The 14071-nt window shown below is 36.4% G+C and overlaps 1 protein-coding gene across 5 annotated transcripts in view; it reads right to left on the bottom strand.

Annotated features, from left to right (window-relative positions):
• Positions 1-14071, bottom strand: part of DIAPH3 (diaphanous related formin 3) — a 238535-nt gene that overhangs the window by 189094 nt on the left and 35370 nt on the right. For all 5 annotated transcript variants that reach the window (XM_069802607.1, XM_069802608.1, XM_069802603.1 and 2 more), the window contains 5 exons: positions 11064-11194; positions 5564-5638; positions 5411-5480; positions 4889-5025; positions 4317-4422 (listed from right to left, as the gene is read on the bottom strand). In XM_069802607.1, coding sequence (XP_069658708.1) covers positions 4317-4422; positions 4889-5025; positions 5411-5480; positions 5564-5638; positions 11064-11194 — 519 coding nt within the window. The remainder of the gene's footprint in view (positions 1-4316; positions 4423-4888; positions 5026-5410; positions 5481-5563; positions 5639-11063; positions 11195-14071) is intronic.

Raw genomic sequence — 14071 nt, 5'->3', positions numbered from 1 at the left:
TGTAACAGAGTAAATTCTCAGTTTTAACAATGCTCCTATCTTCCACATCAAAGGATAACAAAATACCAAATGCAAGTATAGCACAATCATGAGAAAGCATAACTAGTAGAAAAGTACTTGTTTAATATCTGAAGAGTAGTCCTAGAAAAATAAAAGTTGTGACTGCACAGTTAACTCAGCTGAAGTTTTCTGCACTGATTCAGTTATCTCATCAGTTGTACCTCATTAATGGAGTTAAGAATCATTGTAAACAGTGAGTATGAAAGTGCTCATGTTTTATAAGAAAGATCTAAGTTGTTAGAGATAATCAGCTATGACCTTTTTTCCCTGCATATCAACTGTCTCAACTGCCATTAATACTGGTATCTACCTATTTCTTAAAGGAGTTGCTTACCAACAACTCTTCACAAGGGATTATAATTTCTGAAGCCTATGTGCTAATGTTGATCCAAAAGAGCTACTATCTGTTCACCTTCAGTTTAATCTGCAAGGCATATTTATAGATTTAGAGAGGCCCTTGTAAATTTATTTAATCTTTAAAAAGAGGGAAATAGGCAAAATGCCCATTTGGGTACCCATCATGGGTAAGATTAATTTAATTTACCTGCTGCTTCAAATAAAGCAAGGGGCTGCTTTTAAGGCAGTTTTCACATGCTTTTTGAACTGCATAGAAAACAGAGTTATAGATAGCTTTTTTCCCTTATTAAATCTACACACATGCAAATATATGCAACTCCTGAAAATTCAGGATCACATTTGGAAGCCTAACACTCAAAACAAAATGCTGTTAATTTTAGGACTCTGAATACCTATAAGCTAGTAAAGAATAGTCAGAGAAGTACTACTCTGCATACTATTAAAATTTAGGCATCTCATATAAGTGCTGTGATGGACCTGGAAGTTCTCAGACCCTTACATGCTCTATAGAGAATACAGGCTCTTAAATTCTCTTAAGTTACATACTATATCCTGAAATTGGAAAATATAATTTCCATGATCTAAAGCATTTCCCCCTACTGAATCAAAATATTTTTAAAAATTTATTGATATCCATATTCATGCCAAAGAAAGAAAGCTGCTAAACCAATATAAAGAGACACTGACTACAATTTTTTACAATTTTTGACGTATTTATGAAAAAAATTTCTTAATACATATTATATATACATTTTTACCTTATTGATTATACTAAAATGATAGAAATAAGCATAACAGAAAATCATCAAACTTTTCATATTTTTGTTTTTCATGTTGATCAAATAAGAACAAATTTTTTTACTTATATCATGACTCGATATGAAAGTAAACTAAGAAGGACTAAAAAACAGGCAAAAAAAAACACCCCAGATGCAGTGAGACAAATGTTATATTGTCCTGGCTTGCACGCCTGGCCCAAATTCATATTGCCTACTATCTCCAGGATGCCAAAATATGGAGGGAAAAAAAACAAAAAAACCCCATACTGAATAGGAACTTAGCTGAACATCATTCACCTTAAAATCTAAATGAAACTGAGACCCCAGAAGAGAATAGAAATATATGAGATGTTATATTTAAAATTAATACTGAAGAACTGCAACGATGCCTGCAAAAATATCTAAGGTAAGGATCCACTCCTACAAATTTATATCCAATCTGGAAAATGCAGACTCAAAAGCCTTGGGAAACAGGAAACTTGTTGTCTTACAGTCTACACTTCCCTTCTACAGTCCCTTTCCAGTCCCACTACTACTGGAACTCAAAGCTTTTCCCTCTCTTGCTAATCTTAACTGTAAACTGAGTCTTAAACAAAGCTCCCCAGCCACTGCTCAAAGAAAAAAATTATTACTCTACAGTTCTTCTTACAGCCACTTTCCAGCCCCACTCCAGCCTTGCCAACATAAAGTGTTTTTGACCTTTCAAGGCAATCACTACAATTTTCAATACATTAGCAAAATACACAAATTGGGGGGGGGGGGGGGACGACACGACACAAATCTTTCTGCACTAAGCCAGAATGAACATCTTCTATATGAAGACAATATGAACCTGATACATTTTTAAAAACAAAAAACAAATGAAATATAAGAACAAATAAAATATCCCACACTTCCAGCCAATAAAAATTACTGCTGGGGGGAGAGCCTACTTGACCCTGAAGGTGACTGTCTGAGGTTCCTAAGCAACTTTGACTATCATCATTGGTAATGGAGTACAATATGCATTCAGGCATTTAGAAATCTTCAAGATTGAAGCAAAGGAAGGAACTAGAGAATCCATAAATTCTTTGATTTGGTTTTCATTCAAAACTTTTTAACTCAGTGTAATAAATCCATGCTGAGATAAACAAACATCTGCAAGATTAAAAAAAAAAAAAAAAAAAAGATATTTGAATTAGAGGATTGTCCTTCCTTCAGTTATCATCTCACCTGGCAAATTACACTGTGGCTATCTATTCCTACTGCCAGAAAACTGAGCAGTAATTCAAAGCTGAATTTGTTCTATCACAGTAACTGATTCCTGCTATGTCTATGACAGCAAGATTTACAGAAAAGGAAAAAGAAATAATCTTGCTATCAGATCTCTTGCTCAGGACAGATAAGACAGAGATACCTATGCACACTACAACAACAAAAAAAGCAAACAAAAGAAACAAAGTGACATTCCTTTGTCAAATCAAAGTAACTGATTTTAACTGACTTTATGCTGGATAGTAATCTTCTGTCTCCTTCATCTTTTGTACGATATTACCTTGACCTCAGTTTAGCACTCCTAGAATGTACGTTCTAGAATGCACTTCAGAAAAAGTATTTTGGTACTGATTTTCACAATACTGGGTAAAAAAGAAAGACTGTCTACTCAACAAGTTATACTACAAATTAATATCTAACCTACTAGGGTTAGAAACCAACTTATTAGGAGGCTACAAATAAAAAAGGTAAATAAGTAATTGTAACTGTAAAAAGCTTTATTCTAGAATGAAGAGGCATGAAATTACATAAAAGGAAGCTGAAGATGAGAGCATCAAGGGGTGCCATCCAGTGGGACCTTGACAAGCTGGAAAAGTGAGCCCATGTGAACCTCATGAAGTTCAACAAGGCCAAGTGCAGGGTCCTACATCTGGGCTGAGGCAACCACCGGTGTAACTGCAGGCTGAGCAATGAACAGATTGAGACAAGCCCTTCAGAGAAGAGCTTGGGGATATTCATAGATGAAAAATTAGATATGAGCCAGCAATGTGTGCTTGCAGCTGAGAGCGCCAATTGTATCCTGAGAAGTTGTGGATGCCCCATCCCTGAAGTGTTCAAGGTCAAGTTGGACAGGGCTTTGAGCAGCCTAACTAGTGAAAGATGCCCCCTCGTGGTAAGGGGGTTAGAACCAGAAGATCTTTAAAGGTCCCTTCCAACCCAAACCATTCTATGATTATAAGATAGAAAGAGTAAGAAAGGAGGGACAATTTTTCAAAAGAGAATCCCATCGGTACCGGCATAATTCAACTACAAATTATTCCCCACCTTCAAATGTTCCTTTATGGTTAGCTTTTCTGTGAGACACATGAAACAAACAGCAATCTTTACTGTCAGACATGGACTATTTAAAACAAAAGGTGACAGTGGAGTAACACAATCACTTCTTTCAAACTTGAGATTCATCTTTTACCATTTTTGTAATATTCACAAAGAATAACAATTATGAAAAGCATTCAGTTAATTACTGAATTACATAAAAATCAACAGGAGCTAATATTTACACTCTTAGACCAATGATGTATAATGATCATTCAAATGCACTATAATACTTTGTGTCTTTCTGCAGTAAACTCTATATCCAACTGAAGCAAACTGAAAATAAGGTGAAAGATTTCTTTCCTCAGACTGTCTGGTTGCAATTTTATGAAATCATAAAGTGGGCATGAGGAACAGATTTTCTGCTGATTTAAACATTATTTATAAAAAGCAGTTGCCTAAAAACTTGCTTTTTTACTATTATTAATCTTTAAGTTTCAGCAAATATCGTCAGAAGTGAAATAATCTTTTTGCATCTGAATATATGACTCATGTTTTATTTTAAAAGGAAGTATAAATTTAACTCCCAAAGTCTGTAAGATTCGGGCGAATAGAAATCAACAAATTAACCTGCAACACCTCTGTGTTCTCAACACTGAATCTTCTCACAATGCATTTTAAAAGATAACATTATAAACAACATTCCAAAAATTTGACCCTTATTTGAAACAGTATCCTTCCTCCTTTTTATTGTAATGACTTGTTCAATGCAGAAAAATAAGTAATTTTATTTTTACTTGTTGCAGAGGTTTGTGAAAAAAATTTGCTTACTTGCAGCTGAACTGAGTTATCCTGAAGACCTTCCACAATAGGAGAGAATCTATCAACATTCCTTTCCTCTGCTGCTGCTGTTACAGCTTCCAAAATTTTTTCAAGGCTGTAAGAAAAGAAAAGCATTTCACTCAGGAGAGATATTTAACCTTGCTGTTCATTTGTTATCTGAAGAGCTATGTTGCCAAACTATTCACCTGCCTCAATTTCTTGCGTACAAATTTAGGAGGTTTAAGCATTACTTGTTTCCTTTGGAGACTTTTGTAGCCAAAGAATGACTTACTGGATTACAATGGTTAAGATACCTTAAAAGTAATGCTAAAAGATTTTTAAGCAAAAGAATGGCTGTATAAATACTTCCATCTAATCAGTACATCCACATGTCAAAAAGAAAAATCTTATTGATATGACCATAATAAAAATCACAGACAAAGGTATTCTGAAAAGTGACAACATAGTACAGATATTACTTTCAAACTTAAATTGAACATTTTAGCATTTCATTCAGGTATAACTATAATTTTGGATATCATAAAATTACCTTACTGTTTCTGGCTAAATACAGTACTTACATGTTTTCCTCTCCAACAATGCACATTGCAGAAAGGAGTTTAACTATATCCGTCATCATGTTAGTTTGCTTGGGATCAATTGCTTTGATCAGCAACAAAAGGCTCCTCTCTTCTCCTAAAATTCTTTCCAATCCATACTAAACAACAGAAGAACAGTTGTAAGGAGAGTCAGAGGGACTCCAAATGACTGTATCAAATAGCTAGTGAAAGCAACGGTTCCCTCAAGTAAATATTTCAAATTATATTTATGTCCACCAAATACTTAATTAAAAAAATTAAATGAGTGAAAAGTCCAAAATGGGTCACTTATTCTGTAATAAAGGCATACATCAGCATCAGAAGTTTACACTATTCTCTGAGTATATTTCCATAGAAAGGAAGTGGCAGCAGAAAGAACTTCAAGCCACAGTTGACCAACACACACCACTTCTCCAAATTGCACAGGTTTATACCCACTGATCATACACATTATCTGATTGAACCATAGAAATTTAGATTTCCAGATTAAATAAAATCCCCTACCTTATTATTCATGAAGGCTCTCAAACACTGTATAACCTTATGCTGACTCCTCTTCACAACTTTGTCCTGGCTGAATAAATAAAAAATTTAGTGTGATTAAATGCTGTTTACATATTAAGAAAAGCTAGCAATTTTATATGAAATCATCCTTACTTTTTTGTCTCAACCAATCTTTCCAAAACATCCAACAGCAGCCCCAGACCTTCTCGACCAAAGTTTTCAACCCAGCTAGGGAGAAAGAAAAAAGACATTAAAAAAATTGACATTTCAAAGACTAATTACAATGAATGAAAATTGTCAGCATAAATAAAAGCAGTATAACTGGATCATTTTAAAACCTCAAATCAACTCTTTACTCAACAGATGATCAGGAGGCATTCCATTCACTCATTGATGCAATTAGATAACAAATTAAAAAAGATTAAAAAATTACAGTAGCCATTAAATTTAGTAATTTTAATTTTTAAATTAACAATTATACATTCTCTGGCACAGAACTGTAATTAAAAAACCCTTGCAAGGGAAGGGAAGAAAACAAAAAAATTTCTACTACACACTGTTCTAGGGTCTCCTGAAAAGGTAAGAATCTAACTGTAAATGGCAGAGAAGGAAAGGCCAAAAGGAATTGCAGAAGTGGCTGCCTGAGATATTAATCCATAGGAATATCTCAAAGTGAACATAACAAAAATTTAAAATTTCAGCTATTGCCAAAGCTATCTTTTGGGAAGGTTAAACCTCAGCATGTTTTTTCTACATGAGACAGCTGCTTCATGGTCCTGTTTACTATTGCTCAAAACCTCTTGATATCAAATACAAGTAACAGCATGACTGACAGCAGTACCGCAGCCATCCCTTTGATAGCAGCTGTTGGTCTTGCTGAAACTATGATGTTTGATCAATTACCTGACCCTAAAGGTCACAGATAACACTGTCATTCATAGTCATAACACAAGGAATATTTTGCTCTTCAGACTTCATTGTCTGTGTAAGGCACAGATATTTTAAACTTCGAACTTCTAACAAAGTCCCACAGAAGGAAGGAGAAGTTGGCTACAAACAAAATTACATATACAGCAGACAAACTGTAGAGACTATTTCCTCAGGAAATTTCTTTTGTAAAGGGTGAAGTTATAATATTCAATTATGGAATGAATTGACAGGTACGTGAATACTCTTCTCGTTCCATAAGAGGCAGGACTATTTCCTGACACCTTTAGTCAGCTTTCTGTGCTACTGCCGTAAGACAAGTCCTTGGATCTCTTATCATTGTCTTTGGCCAACGAGACAGAAAATAATTTTCTAATGGGCATCTCTTCCATCCTTTTTCCACTTTTGAATTAGCATATTACTTTTATCTATTAACAGATTACAGAACCATCTCTATTTAGAAAAAATACAGTTAGCATGATGAAGATGTAATACTTTTCACCATCTTCGTCACCAAAACATGGATTCTGTTGTGGGTGTAGTACCAATAGTTTCTGTGCATTCTTTAAATTATTACTTAAAAAAGCTTAAGCTGAGGAAATCTCTTGTTGTGTATTAACAAAACAGTCTTTTACACAAAAGGGAAGCATCCATTCTGCAACGTCAGAAGTTCAACATCAAGACATTGATCAGAATTAGTAAAAAAATTATGGTTATTTCACTTGTATTATAGCCTCTCCATTGTTTTCTCTGTTTTGTATATTTACATATCATTGCACACATTGGGTAATATTTATTTATCACTACTTTGGATTAGTAACCAGAATATTTATATATTCCTATAATGGTAGGACCTTACTAGTGACAAATAAGGTATTCTGTTGGAAGTAACATGAGGGAGATACAATAGCTCTTTTGAAATACATAGTAGTTCCAGTTCCGTCATAGGATGGGATTAAACAGTTCGTTGTATCTGCTAGATACAAAACTGTAATGGACTTAAAATTGTAAAAAGAGAGAACCAGATCACATGCTTTTATATGTTTATATGTAAATATATATGAAAATAGTTTTTCTTCTTCCTGGATGGGTGTTTCATTCTGAAACAGATTAGGCAAATAACTGTCAATTGGTTTTGGTATAACTGGCCATATCTGACCTAAAGATGATCCTACCAGACACTTATTAGCACATTTTGTATTAGACAGAATTGTGCGCAGCCGCTTTGTCATACATCCAGCAGCTGAGGATACTGAGAATGATCAAGCACCTAAAATACTGTCGCAGTATTACTGCCCTTTCCTGTGCTTCCGCAAAAGAACAAAGATTACTTACACTATCCAGGGCAAACACTCAGCTTTTTGTCAGTCTGAGAAAACACCAAGCTATCAGTGCCCTTATTTTCAATTTATTAAAAATGTCCTCTTCATGAAAAGAGCCAAATCTGTTGCAACTATTATACAAAAGGAGAAGAAATAGTCGTAGATAACTAGTTATCAGTATACTATGCACAGCTAGATCATGGAACCACTTTTGATGAATTGTGTTGGCAACTGTGAGGTAAAACCACCCCATTTATTTACCTGAAGAATAGTGACCAAGACCACTTTTAAGGCTTTCTTTTTATACTGATGGAAAATAAATACTACTTTTTGCAGTAAGCCATAGATTTCAACGTATTTTTCTAAGTACCAGGATCAAACTACTCATTATCACTTGATTCACATTTTCTCTGTGAACTAAAAATACAGTTTACAAAAACAACTAATTGAAAACAATGTTGTAGAACCAGTTCTTGCATTAGAAACTGAAATGTCAAGGAGATTAAGAGGTTGATTAAAGTATAGTAATTGGAAAAACAGCAAAAAAACCTAAATTATTATATATTGTCAAAAAGATCACAGCCCACAAATGTGAAGATTGTCAGGCTAGATCCAATCTAAATTTAATTCTCATCCTGTTAAAAAAGCATAAATTTATTTTTAGGTATTATACATGCACAAAATAAAATCCCAAAGCTTCATCAGCTATTTCTCATTGTCCATATCATATGAAGCTGGAGTTAAAAATAATCATTGATTTATAGCAGCTGGACTGGAGTTTAGTATTTATGTGTCAAAGCAAGTTCTTACACAAAGATCTGGCTGCTGATAGGAAAAATCAAGGTCACAAATATCTTCATCCAATGAACATCAACTGTTGTTACTCATTATAAAGAAGGGGACATGGTTTAAAAATGTTTACTCCACAAATTTTTAGTGTGAATAACAGTGTGCTGCTGTTACATTTTTGTGATTTTTGTATATAAGCCTTATGGAAGAACTTTTTTTTTTTACTAAGGCTATTTTAAAATGCTCTGTTTAAGCCTAGTGAGGTCTATCTTAACAGTCTTTTTCAACACCACTTAACACACCAGAAGACTGTTTCAGAACCCATATGTACTATTGGTTGTGATCCTTCTTTTGATTTGTAGACTAAAATGCATTCACAGACAAATAGTAAAGATTTATTTTTTTTGTATGAAACTGCTGCCTACTTAAATACCTCTTCTCTGGTGTTTTTGCAAGACACAGTCACTCTCCTTGCAACACAAACCTCTCAAATTCAGACCTATTCTTGGCCATACATCCAATAACTTAATAATGGGGTTTACTCCGATCCAAGCATTACAGTTCTCTTATGTTGTCTCTTACATTCTCCTTAATATTTCAAATTGAAGTTAAATTTTAATAAATTATGTCAAGTTAGGACTTAGATTCAACTGTCAAATCTTCTACCTACCATAGTTTATATTTGACTAAACAAAGTTAAATCCAGTGGTGCAATCTAGAACTATTTGTACGAATAAGTTAAAGAAACTAATCTCTCAAAAGTATCAATGCAATATTTTGATATCAACAATGCATCACACCCTTCTAGCATGCTTTGAAGGATTGACATAAAATACACTAAGCTTATGAAAACATTCATTTTTCCATTTGTCCATGCAAAAAGCACTTGCTCTTTTGCCTGTACTCGTAACATGTATCTACAGATTTCAATCCTTTCCTTACTGAAACATGTGGAAAACCTACTTAGTCCAAAATTTCGTAATATTTCATTGCTGTAAAACTCCTAACTTTCTGTACTTCGTTCTTCCAGATAATATTGATCACCAGACTTTTGGTATTGATCAGATGCTCTATTACAACACCACAGGCCGCTTCAACTTGCATTCTCTATCAAATGCCTCAAGTATAGACCAACACTGCTCCCTCATAGTGGCCTCCACACTCCTTATTCTGATACCATTTCTCCACTTTCCTCGCCCCTTCATGTCCTATCACATAGTACTGTGCTGTCAGGCGGAACTAGCACCTCACCAAGATCATGGGTTTTGGTTTGTTTAGGTTTTTGGGGGGAGGGGGATTGGCTTTTCTCTTGGTGTGTGGGAAAGGGGCAGCAAAGGGCATCTATCCAGTCATATCGAAAACAGAGTCACATCAACAACAGAAAGAGTGCTCTAAATTTAAATTGTCACACATTTCATACACTTTGTGTTTCTATTTCCAGATGAGTACTAACAAGCAAAGTTTTCTTTGTTAAATCAACATAAGTGTAAATAAAAAAAATCTCTGGGGTTGTGGGTTGTTTGGGTTTTTTTTAAATAAAGAAGGGGAAGCAATACTATATCAAAAAGTAGCTTCACATTCACAGAGGAGGTGTATCTTCTGTAAAAAAGAACTCAGGTTAATGTAAAGCATGTTTCTTCCCATGTGAACCATTACATATTCTAAATAAGAAAATCCAATTCAAAAATAAATTAATAGAAGGAAAGAAGCAAACACCCATACAGAAGACCCACATCAGCAACTCTGCCAAGCCAGATGCAGAAAGAAGAAAGTTGCCTCATCCTTTTTTAATCATGTACCATCATAAGCATCCCCAACATTGCATTTGCATTATTTTACACTAAATCCAAAACAGTTTCCCAAGGTAATGTGTTCAACCATTGGCTTAAATAGGAACTCTAAAACAAAGGGTTGTAAACAGAGTAGAATAGAAAAAAATATAATTTAATAAAATAAAGCCAGCATCCATAAATCAAGCTGCATGGATCAAATAAAAATTAAATGTAAGGACTGATATCAGTGTTAGAGTTATGATTACTGAAGAGTTAACCTTTTTAAAAAAAAGTACAGGTAAACTAATGTTGTGCTCTCTTCTGTCTAGATAAACCCCACAGACACAGCAAAAATTACTAGAAGGCAGCAAGAAAGTCTAAAGCACACTGGACAGAAGGAGGACCACACAATTAAAAACATATATGTTTTCTGGCTCACAAACTTACACCAAGGTGCCTATCTCCCATTAACTCTCACTTCTCTCTCTCTCACCTTAACAAATTAAGTTAAAAGATTAAAGAGTTAAGAGAACATTAAAAAAAAATAAAAATGAAAAATACTTATGACTATTTAGCACTAGAAAACAAAGTGAACTGCTCTGCACTACACTTGTTTTACATTCTCTTAGCATGACCTTGTACAGACCAGTGAACTCTACTGAAAAATAGATCTACAGAAGATACATAATCAATAAAAAAAAAGAAGAAAAAAGGTACAACCATTCACTAATGCATACTTTAACTGGAAAACCTTGAAACATGCATATCTACAGATCCATTAATTTTAATCCATTAAGAAAAAAGAATATGATTAATCTTTGCAATATGTGTTAATGATGTTACCTGACAGGATTACTAGTCAAGGACACACGGAGAGATTCTAAGCAAGTGACTAGTCTTTCATCTGTTGACCCAGATTTTAATTCCTGAATAAACTCTTGGGGTGAAATTTTTCGACTGTTCTTGAGACTTCCCTGAAATACAGAAAAAAACATTCATTTTTATTTGGCATATATAGAATTTGAATAATTATTAATGGCTAACCTTCATTTCTGTTCCTTGAAAAAACAGGGGAGAAAAAAGATATAATTTAGTCCTAAACCTGTAACTGTTGGTTGTCAATCTACTATATATGTTAAATGCTGACTAAATTTTTGTCAATTTATGAACAAATTTATAATCAGTAGTTAAAAGCAGCAGGCATCAAATGTAGAAATGTCATGCACACTCAGTAAAATACAATTTTTGTAATGAATCGATTCTGTTTATGCATTGCAAACTTCTTAATTTTCAATACTCAACAGAAGAGAAAAACAATTCTGAGCTGCTCTGAAAAGATCACAGAGCACACGTCCAGAAAGGTGACTGCAGTCATATGAGAATACAGAGGGAAGAACCAGCACACCAGAAGAGTAGTCAGGATGTTATTGCAGTAACTTGACTTCTTGCAGATAATGTTGTAAAACACTTTTCCCTTAAAGGTCCTTCAGATGACTAGTATATGAGACTGGGATTATAAAAACAGACTAGCTTTGGCTCTAAGGGATAAAGCAAAAGAACTTAAAAAATAAAAAAAAGAAAAAAAAGACTTTGTTAGAACCACTGATGTTCTAAAGATAAATCCCAGCTCCTTATTTATTCTATTTGCCATCTGTAAGGATGCAGTGCAACACAAATATGACTACTGATGCAATAATATAAGGACACTTACTCAACCTTTGGGTTTGGATTTTGCCTTGCTTTTTTGGATTTTGCTCTTTTTGGCAGGTGGGAAGGCAAATGAGAACATGGAGAATGGAGATAGAAATGAAAATGCAATAGCAAGTTAATGCAGCACTGCAAAAGTAGTTTTGTGTAAACAAGATATTTTCTGTTCCAAGCAATATAGGTTGAAAGACACTGGCTTTGACTCATCATTGTATCTGTGGTGTCAATTGTTGCTTAAAGTAAACTCAAGATATTAATGACTCTTCTAAAGGGTATATTGTATCCATTGTTTTAAACAAAGCAATGGTTATACTGAACTAATGAAGTTCTACAATTTGCAACTAAAATGGCAAATCTAAGAGGCATTGACCCTATTCTTAAGAGTATCCTCCTCCCCCCCCCCTTTTTTTTTAAGTAGCAGCAAAGAAAAAATTTGTAGACAGTGGAAAATAAGTCTACTCAACCCAATATCTATTTATGACATGAAGAAGGATAGATATATTTTCTACAGAACATATCTAAATTCCAAAAAAGAGGCATACAGTGGGGTATAAAACCTATATTTGACTTAATTCACTGGAAAGACTCTTTTTTCGAGAACAGAAGCACAACTATTCTGTCATGTAGCAATAAAGAGAGTTACTAAATAATACTTGATTATCTAGTGGCTTAAGTCAGCAGTTGAACTTTTCTCCTCCTGAAGCAGAATGTGATGAAATAGTTTCTAGCAGAGAGGTGAAGTTAAAAAACAGGAAGAATGGTTGACAGACCAGACAGCTGTGCTGCCATTCAGAGGGACCTCAACAGACAGGAGAAATGGGCAGAAGAATTTCAGGGAGTTCCACAACAGGAAACGTTAAAAACTGAAACTGAAGAGGGATACTCCCATGCACCGACACATGTTGGGGCTAACCAGCTGGAAAGTAGGTTTGTGGCGGAAAAAATGAGGGTCCTCGTGGATGACAAGTCGACCATAGGGAAGTGCATCACCAGCTGGTCAAGGGAGATGATCCTTCAACTCAGCTCGGTGGTGATGAGACACACCTGGAGTATTGTGTCCACTTCTGGGATCCCCAGCATGAGAGAGACATGGACATATTGGAATGACTTCCAAAAGGGTTGTGGATACAATTAAAGGAGCATCTGTTTTACAAGCAGAGGCTGATACAACTGGCATTGTTTAGCACCGAGAAGAGAAGGCTCAGGGGAACCCTATCAGTGAAAGGACAAGAGGCACAAATTGAAATACAGGAAATTAGTTAAACAACAGACATAAACACAAATTCCCCCCCTCCCCCCTTGTTTTTTTTAACCATGAGGCTGTTAAAGCACTGGAACAGGTTGCCCAGGCAGATTGTACAGTCTCCTCTATCAGAGATATTAAAAAACGGACTAAATAAGGGGTTGGACAAGACAATCTCCAGAGGTCTCTTCTGGTCTCAATCATTCCATTCTATGACTCTGTGTTTTGGGTTTGTGTGGTGGGGTTTTGGTAGCTGGGTAGGGTCTGCAGGGCCGGCTCCTGCGGGAAGCTGCTGGAAGCTTCCCCGGCTGGGAGCCGGACCCGCCTCTGGGAGAACAGATTCCAGAGGGGAAACCTGCCGGGAGTCGGGGGATCGGGATGGGAGAGGAACCCCTGTGCAGATCCCGAGGGCAGGGAGGAAGGAGGGGATGCCCCTGCAGCCCGTGGGGAGACCAGGCGGCAGGCTGTGTCCCCCCAGCCCGCGGAGGGGAGCGGGGCAGCGGAGGCCCACCTGCAGCCCGGAGAGAGAGGAGCCCACGCTGGAGCAGGGGGTGGAGGCCCCACAAGGTGGCCGCCGCTCCCTGGGGAAGCCCACGCTGGGGCAGGCTGTGCCTGAAGGACTGCAGCCCATGGAAAGGACCCACGCTGGAGCAGTTCATGGAGGACTGTCTCCTGTGGGAGGGACCCCGCGGCGGAGCAGGGGAGGAGCGCGGAGTCCTCCTCCCCCTGAGGAGGAAGGAGCGGCAGAGACAAGGTGTGACGGGCTGACCCCAACCCCCATTCCCCGTCCCCCTGCGCCGCTCGGAGGCGGGAGGGGGAGAGAACCGGGATGGGGGTGGGCCGGGAGGAGAGAGGGCTGGGGGAAGGGGTGCTCGGGGCTGGGTTTACTTCTCATTATCCT

Source organism: Haliaeetus albicilla, chromosome 15 (assembly GCF_947461875.1).
Source record: "Haliaeetus albicilla chromosome 15, bHalAlb1.1, whole genome shotgun sequence".
Taxonomy (NCBI): domain Eukaryota; kingdom Metazoa; phylum Chordata; class Aves; order Accipitriformes; family Accipitridae; genus Haliaeetus; species Haliaeetus albicilla.
The sequence above is the reverse complement of the archived record's forward strand: the minus strand, read 5'-3'. Positions and strand labels throughout refer to the sequence as shown.